This window comes from Lagenorhynchus albirostris, chromosome X (assembly GCF_949774975.1).
Source record: "Lagenorhynchus albirostris chromosome X, mLagAlb1.1, whole genome shotgun sequence".
NCBI lineage: Eukaryota > Metazoa > Chordata > Mammalia > Artiodactyla > Delphinidae > Lagenorhynchus > Lagenorhynchus albirostris.
In genome coordinates, this window is record NC_083116.1 from 24,881,616 (window position 1) to 24,901,501 (window position 19,886).

Genomic DNA, 19,886 nt, shown 5'->3' on the forward strand with positions numbered 1-19,886 from the left:
GAAGACAAAGGAAGGCAAACAAATATTTATAGTATAATGGAGAAGCATTGGATCTGAATGAGTCATGGACCTGGAAGAACAGCTTGAAGTACCCAAAGATGGAGTCCTGGGTATTCAGGAATGCTCGAGGTTAATCACTAAGTGTAAGCAATTAGTCATCCTCATAACAAAGGGCTGCCCTAGTGGACTTCGGCACATGTGTCAGTCTCTTTGGGACATTAATTTATGTCAATTTAATTTCATTCTGCAAACACTGGTGATCTATCCAGAGATGTAAACCTAGAAATTTGTTAGACCGGATTGACCATATTGGTATAGTCAGTAGCGCCAGTCAAAAACAAAGCTTAACAGAACATTTTCTTGGTTGTGATTGGATTTGGCTGAGAATAATAGAGCCCCTTTCCCCCGCCAAACACACACACACACACACACACACACACAACAGTGACATAAGCAGGATAGCAGCCACACTAGTATAGTCCAGGACTGGATGGCAGTTCCACGAGGTCGTCTGGGACCCAGGCTCCTATAATTCTGCCCTGCCCACCCGGCACAGAACTTCCATTTTCATGGCCACCTCATGGTCTAAGACATCTGCTAAAATTCCCACCACTTCTATCCATATTGCATACTGGAAGAAAGGGCAAAAAGAGGCTCCTTCCAGTTGGGTCAGCTGTCCTTAAGCAGTATCAATTTAAAAGTGTGGATACTTCCACACCTCCTCTTACATCGTATTGCCTTGAACTTTATCACATGGCTACAGGTAACTGCAAATCAGGCTGGAATGCCTTCGATTCTAGATAGCAGTATGCCCAAATTTTAAGATTAGTGCACTAAAGGAGGAGGAGAGAGTGAAAGAATGATAGGGTAGGCCTAGAACTAGTAGTCTCTGCCACAGGCATCTTAGTAACCGCAAATTCAGCATTTTGTTTTGACCCTGATACTGTCTGAGCTTCTTCAAATTTCTAAAAGCCATCTGGAAAAAGTTTGGTTTGGGGCACTTGGAAAGCACAATGATACTTTTCAGAGTGATGGTTCCTATTGATCTTCCTTTTAAAAAGTGTGAATTATTGCAAGATGAAACATACCAGCTCTGCTTTGGGGGGTTTTTATTTGTTTGTTTTGCTTTGCTTTGTTTCCTCAACTTCCACAATGTTTTTGAAACATTGGGGTAGGTGTGATTTAATCTATAGGCTCTGCAGCAAAATGATTCTAAAGATCAGTCCAATTGTAACTCTTGATTAGATTGATCCTGGCTATTCATCTGCAATGAATAATGTGACTTACGTGTCAGTTATTCTGATTGGGCAGCCATGGACACAGACCAGGCTGACACATTTGACCAAAGGTTGAGGGGTTCCTCAAACTCTCCAGCCGTTATTCAGAGAAACACAAGAATGTGGATCTGAGATAATGGGAAATAATTTGCCGGTTGACGAGTCCGTGTAGTCTCAGTGTGTTTCATCTTCTAATAATTTCCACTTTTTAAAAGCAAGATCAATAAGGGCCATCATTCTCAAAGGTGTCATCGTGCTTTCCAACTGCAGAAAACCAAACTTTCTCCAGACGGTTTTTTCCCTCTTTTATAAATTTGAAGAAGCTCAGACAGTATCAGTGTCAAGAAACAAGAAGGCCATTTGCAAACTGACAGAAAGTGATGCTAACAGTCTGCAGTTGTCAGCTTTTAGAAGAATGGGGAAATCTAACATGGAGTTGGCAGAACACCTGGCAGAGAGCACTGCGTCCCGTCACTGCATCTTCCCCCAGGTTGGCGTACTACAGAAGCACTAATCATACGCTTCCTGGAAATTCCTGCTGAAGAGGCCTCAGAGATCAAAAGCAGTCACTTTTCAAATGAGCCACAAGGCTGGAAATGTACTAAAGGAGGGAGATGAGAAGTGTCCTGTTTAGGATAGTGAGACAGGGCCGTTTGGGAAACAGCTGGTTTCTTCAGCACAGTTGAACTTGGGGAAAAGAAGTTATTAGCACTTGGTAGCAATGGCAAAATATAGTAACAGTCATGATGTGTTTCTGAGGCTTTTCCATGGAAAGTAATTTCTTAAAATGGATGGAGTGGAACAGAAGTAGTCTACTGCTCTGTGTCACTGGCAACACCCTGTATCTATTAGAAAATGAAGGAAATGAAGTCAGCCAAAGGTTGTCAGTTACATGAGGGCAGGGCCTAGTCTTTGTTGGTTAGAGCTGGCTCCTTAGTGCCTAGCATAATGCCTAAAATGGGATAAAGAGCCATTTATTGGCAGAAGAAAGGAAAGTAAAGTAGCATGTTCTACACTTGGAACTGCACCAAGAGTACTGTTACAAATAACAGTGGGGAATCCAAGTAATAAGCTGAAATATTAGCCATGAAATTGGCTGACAAATGTATAAGAAATAATATATCCCAATATAAGCCAAATGTTTCTTGGAGGACACATAGCTTAAAAGGATTCTCAAGCAATGGAATAAATGAACAAGGAGGGAATGGCCGGTGACAGAGAAGCAAGGGAAACCTTGAAAGAGCATGACGATGTGACTGCACTTAAGAGTTCATGAGAGGGACTTCCCTGGCGGTCCAGTGGTTAGGACTCTGCACTTCCATTTCAGGGGGCACAGGTTCAATCCCTGGTTGGGGAACTAAGATCCCACAAGCCGTGAGGCACAGCCCAAAAAAAAAAAAATCAAATAAGGGTTCATGAGATAGCCAAGGAATAGAACATGTCCATAGTCAGACAGGAATGAGAAGAAATACAGGCATGTTCCATAATAAAAAGTAGCCTTTATAGAGCTCTTTCTGTGTACCAGGCACTGTGCTAAGTGCTTTATGTAGATTTTTTTGGTATAATTCCTATAATAAATTTTTGAGAAGGTATTATTACTATACCCAATTTCTAGATAAGGAAACTGAGGCTCAGAGAGGTTAACTGATTTGCTCCAAGGTCACAGAGTTAGCAAATAACAAAATTTTGAACCCAGGAAGTCTTAACTCTGAAGCCCGAGCTCCTAACCACTTCCTTCTACTACATCTGAGCCTTTTTCTACGGAGAGAGTATATAGCTTCCATCAGATTCTCGAAGGACTTTGTAAATCCAAAAACGTATGAGAAACAGTGTAGCGGACTCTAAGCCCATGAAGGCAGGGACCTTGTCTGTCTGAATCAGCATCAGATATTTGCGAGAGGCGTGGAGGGACAGCTATGTAAATGTGTGAATGTACTGGTGAAGATCTGGCTTCCAAATTGATTCTCCTGCATCAATCTGGTCTCCCTCCAGCCTGCTCCCCAAACTGCAGCCTAAGTAATCTTTCTAAAGCCCTAGTCTGACCATGTCAACCCCCAACTTTAAAGATCTTCATTGACTCCTAAACACCCTCAGTTCAAGTCTAAAGTCCTTAGCCTACACAGCCCTTCATGGCTTAATGCAGCAGTTCTCAACAAGGGACAGTTTTCCCCTTAGGGGACATTTGGTAATGTCTGGAGACATTTTTGGTTGTCACAGCTCAAGGGAAGGTGCTACCTGCATTTAGCGAATAAAGGCCAGAGACGCTGCTAAATATCTTGTACTGCACAGGACAGGCCCCACAACGAAGAATCACCTGGTCCCAAATGACAATAGTGCCTCAGTGGAGAGACTTAAAATTAGTCCCCGGCAAACACTGAAACTTCATTTACCACCACTGCCTACCCTACTTATGCTCCAGCAATCCCAGACTGCGGTGAGCTCCACACTCCCATATGGTTTCGTGCTTCTGTGCTTTTGTTCATTCTTTTCCCTCTGCTGAGATCACTCTTCCCACCTTGCTTTTTCTCAGTACCTTTGCTTCATCCTTCAAGATTAAGTTTACATTTCTCTTCTAGGAGTATTGCCCCAAGCTTCCTCCTCTGTGTTCCCATGTCACCCTGGGCATGTGTCTATCGTGTCACTTAACCACGTGATATTGAAATGACCTGTTTCTGTATCTGCCTTCTGTCACTTGACCGTGAACTCATAAAGGGCAGGGACCTTTTTTATTTACCTTTATAATAGTGCCTGAGACAGAGTAGGCACCACAAAGCATTGAACTGAAAGATAACAAATGACAGAGAGAAAGACGAATCACTCAACTCCTAATGAGCTTTGACCTTCTCAGGAACAAAACAAAACAAAAGGTTGAAATCAACCTTTAGGTTGAATCTAACCAGGTAAAGGGGAGGCCAGACTTGGTGAGGAGAGCGTGAAGAAACATGTCCACTCTTCTAGGTGAGGAATCAGACGGCATAGAGGCGAAGCGCAGACATCTGAAAATGGGGATATTGATAGTTTCTTTCTCAAGTGATTGCTCTAAGCATATAAAGTAACAATCCATGTAAAGAGCCTGATACACAGGAAGCACTCAATAAACAGTAGCTACTTATATTAAAGGCTCAGATGAGTGGGCCTGTAATTTTACAGATGTTATTGATTAGGACCAGTTCAAAGGAAGGGGCAGCACCTATTTATATTTAAAAAGTAAGTCAATTTAAAGAAAAATATTAAGTCAATAATAGTGCAAGTGGTGGACAGCTAAGGCAAAATTCATGAAGCTGTTATGTGGACAACTGAAGTCTGGGAAACGGAGCTGAAAAGGAACTATATTGAATGGTAACTGGACTAGGTTCCTTCTAGCGCTAAAGGTTTATGACTTTGAGACCATTTTTCATGTTAATACCATTTGCTATCCCATACTTTGTCCAGGCACTGGGCTCAGTACCTTGCCTCCTTATCACAATTGATCCATGCAATATCTCTGAAAAGTAGATAGACTATCATCAGCTTGTTTTCCTTATTGCAGATGAAGAAATCAGAGACTCATAGAAGATACCTCATTTGCCTAGGGTTACACACTAGTATGGGAAGGAACCAGCCTTGAAACTGTTAGGGAGAGCCTCAGTTTACAAATTATGGTCTGTGTCTACAGTGTGGGATAACTGAGGAATTTTCTAGTTTAGTCTAATCAAGGGCTCATATTTAGATATTGCTGTTACACATGGATTTTCCCCGATAGGATTCTGTTGCTTTATAAACTACTACTTAGGTCAAAATTAGCTGACTCTTTAAACCAGCCATGGGACTGGCTGACCTGAGGGCCAAGTGCCTTCAAGGCAGATTTTCAATTAGCAGAGGAAGACATGGTGCTGTCAAGGCTTGACATCCAGACCAAGAGCCCCTTTCTGCTCTGGGTTATTTCTCAGGGAAGGTTGTTGGGAGATGGGCACATTCTACCAGCTGGCGGCTACACCAGTGACCTTTAATGCTAGTTTAGCTTGAATACATTTTGACATTTCAAGCAAATTAATGTATTTTTACAAGGTGGGGCACCGACCACAAATTAGGCCAAATGGTTTCCCTGCAGGCTGGGTTACTGTGCAAAGATTCTCCCACCACCCCCAAAAGAAATGTTTATTTTTCTCCACCTGGACAAATGCCAACAGCCCTCAGGGGTTAACCTTAGTCCCACCTCAGTAGTCTATAATTCTGGGGTCTCTCTGCAGCTAACAGATGCTAATTCTGACAGCCGGAATGAGGCAAAGACTCCAATCCGCATGTTACATTGTGTGTTATGGAAATGCCTTGGTATAAAGCACCAGTTCCTTGAAAAATTACGTGGAAAAGAGAGTATCTACCATGAGAAGCAGATAGAAGGAACTAACAACCTACGAGAGGTGAAGAGGTCCAGTTTCTGAAAAGACAGACCCTAGACTACTAAGTAGCCACACATCTTTCATCTGAGGCGTTTTCAGAGATAAATCAAATGGGAATTAAAGGGATTCTGTGTAGCTCATACAGAAAGTGTCTCAGAAGCACAGAGGCCACTTTAGTCACAGGAAACTGCCAGAGGGTGACTTATTTGATGGAACAGAAAACAAACAGACACAATAGCTGGTGTATTTTTGAGGCAATTTTAAACCTAATAAACATGACACCAGTAGCGTTGACTTAAATCAGCTCGGGCGAGTTGGAGAATTTAACAGCTCGTCTTCCAACTACCAGCCTTTATCTCAGAGGCCGCCTTGACAGCAGAGAGCAGAGTCCAAAACATGGCCTTCTCTGACTTCTGCCAGGTGTGTGCCGTCCCCGGCCTCTGGCCCGGCCTCAGCTCTCAGAGTGGGGATAATTAGAACGTCATTTCTGCCAGCTTTGTTTTTTCTGGGTCACTGACTTCAGACTTGATCAAAATACGAGTGTTGGACTGAAATCAATTGGTTTCCTCTTCCTCAGCCAGCCCCAGCTTATTTCCTGGGGGACCGTGCTCCAGAGGCCCAGCGCACACAGACAGCGTCTGTAGCAGCCCGATGGTGTGTATAGAGGTCCAGAGTGAGGGCTGCGGAGGGGTCCACAGCGCAGGCGCTCCATCTCCCTGCTCTCCCTCTCCGTGGCAGGGCGCTGACATGCAAGGGCCTCAGACAGACGTGCTGAGGAACACATCACAGCAAACTGCTCTGGGAGCTGTTAAGGCTGGTGTTTAATGTTTATCCAATGGCCTCAGTTTGAAAGGCTCTGTAGAACATGCATAACAGAAGCTCAGCTTTATACTCCATTAGCATTCAAATTCCTAGCTGTCCAGAGGCATATGGTACTGACCAGAGAAGGCCAACCTATGTCAAGGCTGAGGGCATGTAGAGACAGGAGGACAGGTTGAGGCTGCTGGATGTCTGGGAGAGACACTCAGAGACAGGGGACAAAGAGAGCCAAGTGGTACAAGAGGGGAGGTCAAAGACAACCTTTGTCTTCTTTATAACATCACCAGTTGTCCTCCATTAAGAGACAGAATTAGAGGGAAGGGCTTTATCTCAGACCGGCCTTTGTCCACTTCATTACTGAGTGGAAGGCCTCTTCCAACCTGGAAATAGTGGGCCTCAGAATGCGATGATAGCATATATCTTGTTTTCAGACTTTCGGATTCAATGAGAAAAACAAAGCTTTCCTCGGGCTTTCACTCAAGGCAAAAAGAATTGCAGCTACATTACTGTTACTATCTTGGCCAGGAATGGGGCAGACTCTTCTGCCTTTGCCTAGCCATAAGAGAAGAGAAAGAAAGTACAGAATAAGTGAGTGGTGGAGTCGAGAGTGCACGTAACGTAGTTCTCTGAGAAGTGCCCGGTGATAAATAGCAGCTGTCGAGGAGATGGTAGACATTGGGCTGACTCCTGTGTCGAGAAAGGAGCTAGAGTAGATCCGTGTTTGCTTGGCCTGTGTGTCCCAGTGCCCAGCACAGCACTTGGCACCAACACGCCAGACACACACACACACACACACACACACACACACACACACACCAGTCCTTTTGCTTCTAACTCCTTAATGTGTCTCAAATCCATCTACTTCTCTCCATCCCCACTGTCGCCAACCTAATTCAGGCCACCATCATCCCTCACCTGGACCACTGCAGGAGCCTCTTAGCTAGCGGCCTGTTTCCCATCTCACCTCCTCCTCCAATATGATCTCAACAGCAGAAAGGGTGATCCCTCTAGAACCCAAATATGATTATGTCACATCCCTACTTAAAGCCATCAGAATAAAACTGGACATGTACATCTCTCCATTACCTGGTGTATTAGTCTGCTGGGGCTACCACAACGAAACACCACAGACCAGGTGGCTTTAACAAGAGAAAGTGATACTCTCATAGTTCTGGAGGTGGGAAGTTCAAGATCAAGGTGTCGGCAGGTTTGGCTTCTCCTGAGATCTCTCTCCTTGGCTTGCAGACGCCCATCCTCTTACTGTGTCCTCACATGGGCTTTTCTCTGTGCATACACATTCCTGGTATTTCCTCCTTCTTATAAGGACCTGAGAGCCCCACCCTTATGACCTCATTTAACCTTTATTACCTCTGTCAAGGCCTCATCTCCAAATACAGTCACATTAGAGGTTAGACTTCAGCATATGAATTTAGGGGGGCACAATTCAGTCCTGATACCTAGCCACTGTCTACCTCCTGATTCTCACCGATCACCTCTCCATCACTCAGCCTGTATTAGCCTTACTGGATTGTTTGTAGTATCTGGATGGGCCATACTGTCTCTAATCTCTGAACCTTTACCCATGCTGCTCCCTCTCCCTGGATTGCCCTCAACTCTGCTGCCTGCCATTTCCACCCCATTCCTCTCCTACTGGTCATTGCAGACCCTATTTAGGTACCACCTTCTCTGGAAATACCCTGCCTCCTGACTCCTAGTCTGGGTAAAGAGCTCTCACGTCCTCTCTGCTGCCTCCTTCTCATGACATGGAGAGTAATTGCCTGATGGCTCTCCAAGGGTTCTTGTAGACCATGAGGCATTTGAAGACAGAAGCTGTGTCATTTTGGAGATCTTTTGAATGCCCAAAGCCTAGCACAAGGCTTAGCACAGAGAAGGTGCTCAGCAAACATCCAATGAAAGAACAAACCAACCTGTTTCTTTGCTGAGGAAAGAAGGATGTGGAGTGAACCAGGTCAAGCCACATGAGCAGTGCATTACAACTTAGGATTCCAAATCCCCAGCCGATGAACTGTACCTGAGTACTCCACAGACAGCTGCTAGGTCTGTGCCAAGGAAAGGTCCTGTCCCCAAAGGTTGCTGATAGAGTAAAATCGGGTTTCTCTAGCACTCTGTTGTCCAGATGCCTCTATGACTTTGCTGTTCCATGCATCTACAGAGCAGTGAGAGAGATTTGCATCTCATAGTGCCACAGAAGCCCTAGAGCAGTGGCCCTCAAACGTTATTGTGCTTCAGAATCACGTGGAGGACTTGTTAAAACGTGGCTGGCTGGGCTCCAACTCCAGAGTTTCTGATTCAATAAGTCTAGGTTGGGGCCTGAGGATTTGCATTTCTAACTGGTTCTCAGGTGATGCTCTTGCTGCTGGTCCAGAGACCACACTCTGAGAAGGATCCTTCCGGAATTATAGCAGAAAATAATTCACATTATGTTGGAAATGGCATAAATGGTAAATGTGTTTACCAGAGCACTTAATCAGCTGTCCTTCCGAACTTTGCGGGATAACACCAACATTGCTGAAATTCATGAGACGGGGAACCAATAAGCCAATTTTTCTTTCAAGGTAAAACGGCCCCGGAAAGATATTGTAACCTAATGGTGTGTGTTCTGTTCTTTTTGCAGGTGCGATTAGAGTGGCCAACAGACCTTGCAGTCAATCCCTTGGACAATTCATTGTACGTCTTGGATAACAACATTGTGCTTCAAATTTCTGAGAACAGGCGAGTGCGGATCATTGCAGGGCGCCCCATTCACTGCCAGGTGCCAGGCATCGATCATTTCTTGGTCAGCAAGGTAGCAATTCACTCCACTCTGGAGTCAGCAAGGGCCATCAGCGTCTCCCACAGCGGGCTGCTCTTCATAGCTGAAACAGACGAGAGGAAAGTAAACCGCATTCAGCAAGTTACCACCAATGGGGAGATCTCCATCATGGCTGGTGCCCCCACTGACTGTGACTGCAAAATTGATCCCAACTGTGACTGTTTTTCAGGTATGACCTTTCTAGCAATTCATAGCTCCCCCTCTCTGTTTTCAAAAGAAAAACGTGCATCAGAAAAGTCAAAAAAAGAACAGAAGTGTTACTTGTAAACATTGGTGTGAGGCACTGGAGAAAGCAATGGATTGGGGGTCAGATAGCTTAGTATCTTGTCCTTGTTCTGCAGCTGACTCACTGAGTGACCCTAGGAAAGCCATAAAACCCCTTCATGACTCACTTCATCTGCTAAGTAGAGGGACCACGTGTCTCAGTTATATCACCTTGCTGTTTTGAAGATAAACTAGTATAATAAAAGTTTTGGTACTCTAAGAAGTTAAGACCACTCTACAAATGTAAGATCATGATACTATTTGTACTTTGGAGAAAGGGAAGCTAGGTAAAACCTACATTTACTGATTTAGCTAAGGAAAAAATTACTTCCAATAAGTGACTGGTTTCCAGATTAACAATGTGTGCTATTTGAAACCCAAAGGGACTAGAAGCAGACTGCTTTCAGGATACAAGGGCAAAATTAAATCTCACAATGGAGGGTTCTCAGGACATCAGTCTGCTACTTACATTGTTTTTTTTTTTAATCCAAAATTTTCTCCATAACCAATAGTGCCCTTTACTTCAATTGAAATGGGGGGGGGGGAAGAGCCTTTTCTCCAAAACACAGAGTGGATATTCCAGACAGTAAACAGTCCTGTAAATGTCAATAGATGCATTTACTGCTGGTACGTGGACATCCCTCCATGCTGCATGCCGCCCTATTAAACTGCTCATCCACGCCCAAATGGTTCTTTTAACCTTTGCTTTTCCTTGGGACAGAGGAATCAAGAGTGAGCAACTTGGTCAATATGACTTTGATTGATATTTCCAATGTTTTCCTAGACAACTAGTTTTATAGTTATTTTGCTAATTGATATCTTTCTTTCAAGGCAAAACTGGAATGTTTATTCCAGTTATCAAATTTGATGTTCTGAATGATTGTCGCACTTGCAGACTTAGTGTACTTTGACAATATGACAATGAAAGTTAACAGAAGAAAGGTGTCTGGGCACAGTAGGACTGGAAAGCCCTGAGATAGATGCTATGAGCATGGACAGGCGTAAGTCTCTGGCTAGATTTGGGGTGGCTGTCATCATTTGCTGTTTTTGTATCTTTAGATACAGAAGAGCAGGATTGACGATTTCACAGAATTGGTGTTAACTGAGAGAATTGCATCTCACTGTTCATCTTTAGTGGCACTGACTCAAGAATTGGGAATAATGGGTTTCAAACATCCAGCTGGGGCATGTGGAGAATGTTGGTTCACTGACTGTTCCCTTTAAAATGATTCTTGATGCACAGCGATTTCTGTATATGGTATGTTTGTATAAGTGCTTGTGACCACAACTATTAACATCAGGGTCTTTCTCCCACAGGTGATGGTGGCTATGCCAAAGATGCAAAGATGAAAGCCCCTTCCTCCTTAGCAGTGTCACCTGATGGTACCCTCTACGTGGCAGACCTTGGGAATGTTCGAATTCGTACCATTAGCAGGAACCAAGCCCACTTGAATGACATGAACCTTTATGAGATTGCATCACCTGCTGATCAGGAACTGTACCAGTTCACTGTCAATGGAACCCACCTGCACACCTTGAACTTGATAACGAGGGACTATGTGTATAATTTCACCTACAATGCCGAAGGCGACTTGGGTGCGATTACCAGCAACAACGGCAATTCTGTGCACATTCGCCGAGACGCAAGCGGGATGCCCCTTTGGCTTGTGGTGCCTGGCGGGCAGGTGTACTGGCTGACCATAAGCAGCAACGGAGTCCTGAAAAGAGTGTCAGCCCAAGGCTACAATCTGGCCTTGATGACCTATCCAGGAAACACGGGGCTTTTGGCTACCAAAAGTAACGAAAATGGATGGACAACCGTTTATGAGTAAGTTTCTAAATCTCAACATGGGCTTTGTTAGGTTTGTATTTGCAGTTGTATTACAGTGGGAAAATGACTTAGTAATTGCTGAGTGTTGCATGCTATTTTCTCCTAACAGCCACAATAAAAAAAAAAGTCAAGGAGAAAATTTTACCCAACTCCTAGGCTTCGAACCCATTTCTCCAGAGCAAGCACTTTTGCAGAGCATAATAATAAACACATAGGCTGAATGAAGAATCAAGCATGGCGCTGCACGAGACAAGAATGAGGCGGAAGTCCATGTGCTCGAGAAATTTACAGCATAGCTGGGAAAACAAGGGAAAATTTCATTTAAATGACAAAACTAGAAAATAGTTCTAAAGTAGCAAAGAAGCAGTGTAGCTTAACTAGTATTTATTGATCGCTGTGTGGTTTAATGAATGAATGAATGTGTGCACAGCCCAGCCCAGCCCAACTCAGTTTAAGTTGTGAAATGACGTGGGGCAAATGCTGAAACAGGAGAAGCTGCACTCCACTGGCTGCTTCTGGGAAATGTGGAGTCGAAAGCTTCAGTACAGGCCTGCGCCCTCCCCCCAGTTTCCCTGCACAAGGCAAAGACTCCAATACATTTGGGTATTCACAGACCGGGTCTGTGATAACTTTGTTTAACTGGGAATTAACAGAAGGTGTGTCTGACGGCAGGCTACTAGGAGGTGTCCTGTCATGGACATAGAGACCATCGTCCTTGCCTTTTAAGGCTGGACAACGTTATTTGCAAGTCAACCCATTTAGAAAGCTAGTTTGCCAGCGCTCGGCAAGCATCTTCCCCACGAAGGGAATTGCTGAATTTTTAACCAGTTTACCGAGTGAAGATAATGCATGGAACTGAACCCAGAGCCTGAAATGGCATTCAAGTTGAGGAACGTGAGAAGCGGAGATACTAAATACGAGGAGTTCCAGGTGTGACTCTTCCGTGAGAATGTAGGGAATATGAAAAGACTGGATCCCACGAAACCCTCCTGAGGAAAGGGACAAAACAGTTGGCCTTCAAGTTTTGGATCATTTCCCAAAGAAATGCCACTTATACAAAAGAGCTGGACAGCTATTTTAGTTTCACTGAGAAAAATGTATTCAGTTTCTGTCGCAGGTCTTCTTCTATTTCTGGAAAAATTTCTCTTACATCTTAATAAAAGTAATAAAAGCTACTGTTCACTGAGGGTTTACTATGTGCTAGGTCCTAGGGTAGGTGATTTACATAAAGTATTTTGTTTGATCTCCAAAATAACAACATGGGATATGTGCTCCTGGTTTGCCTATTTTATGGATGAGGAAACTGAGGCCCAGCATGGTGAGCTTGTCCTGATTCACACAGATGTCCAGGATTCAAACTGCAACAGTCTGACTCAAGAGCCCACATTTTGAAATATACTACCCTTAAGAAAGATAAAAGTTCTAATGAGAATATCTTTTTTCAAAAATTCATGCAAGATCACACTGCAGCTGAAATTAGGCAAATAACTTTTTTTTTTTTTTTTTCCCGTACGCGGGCCTCTCACTGCTGTGGCCTCTCCCGTTGCGGAGCACAGGCTCCGGACGCGCAGGCTCAGCGGCCGTGGCTCATGGGCCCAGCCGCTCCGCAGCATGTGGGATCTTCCCGGACCGGGGCACAAACCCGTGTCCCCTGCATCGGCAGGCAGACTCTCAACCACTGCGCCACCAGGGAAGCCCGACAAACAACTATTTTGAAAGCTAATGGTTAAATTCAGTTAAGCAACAAGAAATGGCAGAATTATTAACTAGTTTTCAAAATAACCAGTTCAACCGTTCACTTATTTACCAATCATCACATTGTACACTTGAAATACATGCAATTTTATTTGTCAATTATACCTCAATAAAACTAGAGAAAAAGCCCCCACAAAATAACCGTTTAACCATTCATTTATTTATTCAAAAAATATTTGCTAAGCAGCTAGTATACACCTGGCAGTGTTCTGGTGCTGGGGATATAGCCGTGAACAAGACAGATACAAATCCCTACCTTCACAGCGCTTACATTGTACTGGAGGGAGACAAGTAAAATGCACAGAACTTCAGATGGTGATAAGCTCTGTGGAGGAAATAAAGCAGGGTCAGGGGGAATCAAGATTTGGAGGCAGAAGGGGTTTTTATTTCAGGCTGGGTGTTCAGGGAAGACCTCACTCAGAAGGTGACATTTGAGTAAAGGCCTGTAGGAGGTGAGGGAGTGAGTCGTGTGGGTATCTGCCGGAGAGGAAGGGTGAAAACATTGCAAGCAGAGTGAACAGCAAGTGCAAAGGCCCTGCAGCAGGAACAAATCTGACATGTTCAAGGAATAGTAAGGCAGCCACTGTGACTGGAGTGGAGTGCACAATCATAGTAGGGAGACAAAATCAACGAATGGCCAGGGCCACTTCACATAGGGCTTTGCAGGCCTCTGTAAAGACCTTTTGACTCTGAGTAAAAGGTGAGACCACTGGAGAGCTTCAAGTAAAGGAGTGACAGAATCTGCCTTCCATTTTTAAAGAATCACTCTGTATTGAAAACAGACTGTATGGTGGAAGTAGAGGAACCTAATGGAGGGAGGGGGCTATTGCAATAATCCAGGCAAAATGGTGACTTAGGCCAGGGAGTGAGGGCAGTAAGTGATAATATTCTAAATATATTTTGACAGTAGAGCTGTCAGGACTGACAGATGGGATGTGGCGTATGAGAAAAAAAAAGGGTCAGAAATAACTCCAAAGTTTTTGGCCTGAGCAAGTGGGTGTTGGACTTTCCATTAACCAGGATGGGGAAGACCAGGCAAGGAGTACCTGATACTGGGTGGGAGTTCAGGGTTGGATATGATCAGTTTAGACATCCAAGGGAAAATATCAAGTTGGCAATTGGATTTACGAGTCTGGAATTGAGGGGAGCGGCTGGAGATGTGAAATTTGGAGATCCAAATTTAGCGCCCACCAGTGTCTTGATTGTGTTTAAAGCCACGAGATCTTCATGGAAAAGTGAGTGTAGTCAAGGAAGAAAAGAGATCTGATGATGGAACCTAGAGCACCCCAACATTGAGTTGAAGATATGAAGAGGAACCAGCAAAAGAGACTGAGAAAGAAAGTCCAGTGAAGTAGGAAGAAAACCAGGAGAGTGGGACGTCCTGGAAGCGAAGTAAAACAAATGACACAAGGAGGAAGGAGTGATCAGCCGTGTCAAATACTCCTGATAAGTCAAGTAAGATAAGCACGGAGAATGACAGTTCCATCCAACACTGTGGACATCATTGTGTACCTTCACAAGAACAGGTGCTGTGGGCACTGGGGGACAGAAGCTTTAGCAGAGGAGGTTTAAGAGATAATGGATACACACATGTTCACAGCAGTGTTATTCATAATAGCCAAGAAGTGTAGAGGACCGTGTCCATCCAGTCATGAATAACCAAATGAAATGTGGTATAGCCATACAATGCGATATTATCCATCCATGAAAAGGAGTGAAGTTCTGGTACGTGCTACAGCATGGGTGAACCTCAGAGACGTTATGCTACCTGAAAGAAGCCAGACACAAAAGGACAGATATTATATAGTTCCGTTTATATGAGATATCCGGAAAAGGCAAATTCATAGAGACAAAGTATAACAGGTTAGCAGTTGCCAACAGCTAGGGAGAGGAGTGAACGGGGAGTGACTGCCAGTGAGAACGGGGTTTATTTTGGGGGTGATGGAAATGTTCTAGAAATGGTGCTCATGGTTGCACATGTTGTGAATGTACCGAAAGCCACTGAATTGTGTACTGTGTACTTTTAAATGGTGACTTTTATGCTATGTTAATTATATTTCAATAATAATCATCATAATAATAAAGAGAGCAACTGGGAGGAGAGTTTGGGGACAATGAGTAAAGAACCCTTCTGAAGTGCACTGCTGTAACGAGCAGAGAAATTGGAGCAGGGGGGGAACAGAGTAATCAGAAGGAGGTTTTTAAGATGAAAGAAATAATGGTGCATTTGTGTGCTGATGAAAATAATCCAATGCAGAGGGGAAAACTGATGATGTCAGATAGAGAGCAGAATGTTGTAGTCGGATAGTTTGTGGTCCCGGCGGATACTTACAGCAAGCGGAGCCCAGGCCTGTTACCAGGACTCGGCTGGCAGTGAGAAAAAAGTAGCATCTAACATCATTGTTTTTGGGTAACCAATCTTGAGGCATTAAGAGATGAGAAACACAGGCATTCACGCGGGGGTAATCATGGAATTTTATGGCCACAAGGAGACATCAGAGGTCACTTTACAAATAAGGAAATGGAGGCCTAGAGTAGGGGACTAATTTGCCCATTCATGTTGCTGGTTGGCTGGGTCTAGAGTCAGATCTTTGAGCTTCTAGCCCACTGCTCTTTCCACTACTACCCCACTGCCTTCCAGAAAAAGGAAGAGGATTTGGGATTACAGGAGTGACCATGGGAAGTCTGGGGAGCTGGAAGATTTCTGCTGCAGTAGCAGGACAAGAGGAGTATGAGAGCGCCATGAAAGAGAAAGGGTGGCTGAATATCCGTTTCGTCCTTCTCCCACCTTCTCGACTCCAGCCAGTATTACGCGGAAACCCTCTGTGGAGAGGAGAAGGTTCCTCTTCCTCCTAAAACAGTGCATTCTGTCCCCAACGGAATGCTGTCCCTGTCGGTTCCTGCCTGTACATACGGGAATGAGCAACTTCCCAACCTTCAAAATGAAACTAATTCTTCCCAGTCTACTCTGTACAAACTCTGGCTTCTTTCACTTTTATCCTCCAACGCTTTAGCCGGTTCTGAGCACTCCTTCGAGGTTTTCCTTCTCCTTCTGAAGCCAGGGAGCACCGAATCGGACCTACTCTTCCAGTCAGGGTTACAGCCATGCTGAGGTCAGTAGAAGGCGGCCTTGGGCCACTGTTACCAGGCCCTCCTAAAAGAACTTGAGCGTTGCTCAGAGGTGAGAGAGAGGCTGCCTTCTTTGGCCAAAAGGTGACAAATTCTTTGCTAAGGTGGACATCAGATTTCTGTTCTGAGATGAGAAACAGAAAAAGAAAAACAGAAGCAAAATTGTTGGAAGGATGGAAGACTGCTGCATAGAGGTAGCTAAGCCAGTAATCCGTTCAACTTGCGGTTATCAGCGACAACGCAGGGAGAAATGACACAGATGACCCTGAACAGTGTGGACAGTCCAAATGGGATTTTAAAATGCATCTGGTGCCGTGGTAGTATGTGGGCTTGTCTTGTGTAGTGTGATGTTGTTTAAATAGTTCATTGCTTTCCATAATTCCGTTTGACTTGGACCAGGATCAAAGTTGCACACCCCAAGTATTAGTACTTGATGCGACTGCGCCTAAGTGTCCTGAGTGTCAGGGGAAAAGCTGACCACAGAGAAATGGCTGTCAAAGCAGAACTGGGAACGAGGCAGGGGTTCTGGCCCGAGGGGCTGGCGGGCTTCTAATTGCGATGACCCTGCCCCAGCAGAGGCTGCAAGAATAGCCAGGACACCCTTGCTTGTTTCGCAAGCATTTCCCTGGTAAAGGCTTCTGCTACGCTCAACTGAAAAGGTCCCAGACTGAGGTCAAAGTGTCAGTTTTGTCACTGCTGCCAGTGCAGGCCGAGCTGACAGTTCCTCAGGCCCTTGACCTTTGTGGGAGCACGATCTCTTGATCCCTGGTTTTCTGTGTTCTCTCTATCCCGGAACTTGGTTCGCACATTCCCCACCCCCAACCCCCCCAAGAAAACGCCATTTACTGACAACTTGGAAATGCCCTCACGATAGCTCTGGGTGCCTTCTAGGCTGTTTTACAAATGCTCAGTCTTATGGAAGATGGCTAATGGGAGGTTCTCTCTCCTCCCTGATAAGATTAGCGGAACCGAACCGGGGCAGGGAGCGGGGAGGCGGGGCAAGGTACACAAGCCACGTCTCCGGGTGAGATATTTGCCTAAGCAGAGGATGTGATTCCCACGCGGAACTGGTTATGTAAGTGAATAGTCAGTCCAAACACATCGAAGTGTTTCCAGTGCTTTTGAGAATCTCAGAGTAGGGAGAGAGCTAAGGCACCACATGGTCCAGGCCCCTGCCTCTGGGCAGGTGAGGGATTTCATTTAAGCAAGAAGAACGTAGAATTGCCAACAGTTCCTTCAGGACTCCAGAGACAGACTGGACACCCTTGCTCAGTTCCTTCCCCCTGTGCTTTATGCCCTTGGTAAGGCTCAGGAATGGGCAGAGAGAACTGTCGTGGCTCATGCTGGGGAGAGAGAACTACCAAAGAGAAAGGGACTGAGCAGAAGGAAGAGAGGCTGCTGGCCGAACGAGCTTTCAGAGCCTGGCTGGGAAGATGAGCTGCACCTCACAGCACGTCCGTGTAAGCTAAGCCTCCACACCACCTGGGATGGCTCTGTCTATCCTCTCACCACGCTGACTCTCATACCCACCCCTTCCTTCCCATTTCCACTGGCAGATCCTGCTTCTCTCATTCAACAAGTATATGCAGTGAGAGTCTGCTCTGTGCCACACACCGAAAATACAGAGGTGATGAGACACTGTGTCCTCTCTCTAAAGATGCGAGAGTTTACAACCTAGGAAGGAAGACTGGTCCCAAGGATAGGCGATCACAACGCATTTCATAAAGGCAAGAGGCCACCGTCTTCTCTTACACAAGCTGAGGCGTTAGCCTCCCAACAGGTTTCCCTGCTCCATAGCTTCCCTTCCGAGATTCACTGCCACCAAAGAACTGCTTGAATCATACCGTTCTCCCCCTGAAGAGCTTCCTACGCCTCTCCATTGTCTACTGACTGCATGCTTTCCTCCAGAGCCTGACACCCCAGTTTCCCCGTGCTCTGCTTCCAACGTGCCTCTCCGGCCTCATCTCCCACTCCCCTCCGAGAGGACCTGTGTGCTCCAGCACCATGCTTCCCTCGATGGTCATCCCAGCCACCGGTGTGCCTGCCTTTGGAGTGCCTTCCTCCCGTCCCCAGTCTCTACCTATCAAGGGACTGATCTCCAGCTACCGTCCAGGATTCAAATACCACCTCCTTCTCTTCTGCTCAGCCTGCCTGGAAGTAACTTCTGCCTCTTCTGAGCTTCTGCAGCTCCTTGTTTACAGAAGTATATGGCAATATTCTGGCACCAGAGTGGTTTGTGTGCGTATCTTATCTACGCTACTAGACTCTGAAGTTCATTCACCACAGTATCCCCAGTACCTAGCGCAAGACTGATATTTATTGAGTGAAGGCCAAGTGAAGATAGAAGGGCTTATGGACATGGGCTGAATCATGGGGGGCCACATGAAGTTACTGGTGAAGAAAGGGCAATCCAGTATTTCCTAAAGAACGCTTATTAGGTTGGTCAGGTTTCCGGCATGAGAGGGTAAAGAGGGTCTATTTCCTTTAAAAAAAATAAGTAATGAATTTTTCTTCTATAATCTTCAATATTTTCTTAAGAAGAGCAAAGATGGAAGAGCTACTAGTTTTTACCCTGCCCGGTTTAGCTCTGGCTTAAATTGTCCTCAAGGGAAAGGGCAGGCTATCCCTTACGAGAAAATATCAGACCAAATATATTTTTAATAATGTGTAAATATCATCTCCCCTAATATAAACTATATGTTCCTCAAGGACAAGAATGAATTCTGAATTTCCTTTACAAATGTTTCCTTTGATCCACGGGGACACGTGTGTGTGCACGCACACAGTGGAACTCTGTAAAATCAGGGACGGGAAGGGACAAGGTGATGGCAAAGCTCCTCTTCCCAAGCTCACTCCTGATGACCATGAAGGCAACAGTCAATGCCTGATCACACAATTCACCAACCAGAATTTGCAGCCCAGGGTAGGGAGGGGGAGTGGGGGCAGGGCGTTGGAAGTTACAACCCTGTTACGGCCTGAAGGGATCAGTTGCAGCATATTGGCTTGTGTTCTCTGCACCAAAGGATGCAGGCACCAGAGGGAAGCCCACAGAACAGCGTAAGAGATTTTGATTAAACTTGTTTCTTTGACATTCAGTCTGGAAACATGCAGTCCCCTGTGATGGAGGGGAAACAACAACAACAACAACAGAAAGAAACCTCAAGCAAGCCATAAGAAATCAAAGGCTTCCTTTATTTCTTACCCAGTTTGGAGCAATCTTTCCAAGTTGTGGGATCTGCTCTTCCTTTGAACATGACCCCACAGAAGAGACTTGGGCCTGTAGGTTTTGACTGAGCCCAGGAGAGGCACCACACTGCAGACACCACCAAATGCCATTGCTTTGGCTGTGACTAGCAGAATTGGGGCGGGTGAGTGTACTGGGGGGGTAGGGTGCTTTGTTTTTTTGGGGTTTTTCCCTTCAGTTTTACTGAGATATAATCGACATACAGCACTATATAAGTTTAAGGCATGCAGCGTAATGACTTGATTTATATATATTGCAAAATGATGATGACAGTAAGTTTAGTGAATGTCCGTCATCTCATATCGATACAAAAAGAAAGAAGAAAAACATTTTTTCCTTCTGATGAGAACTTTTA

The 19,886-nt window shown here is 45.1% G+C and overlaps 1 protein-coding gene across 3 annotated transcripts in view; it reads left to right on the forward strand.

The window, feature by feature from the left end:
• Positions 1–19,886, forward strand: part of TENM1 (teneurin transmembrane protein 1) — a 566,015-nt gene that overhangs the window by 514,337 nt on the left and 31,792 nt on the right. For all 3 annotated transcript variants that reach the window (XM_060136803.1, XM_060136804.1, XM_060136805.1), the window contains 2 exons: positions 9,111–9,477; positions 10,890–11,400. In XM_060136803.1, coding sequence (XP_059992786.1) covers positions 9,111–9,477; positions 10,890–11,400 — 878 coding nt within the window. The remainder of the gene's footprint in view (positions 1–9,110; positions 9,478–10,889; positions 11,401–19,886) is intronic.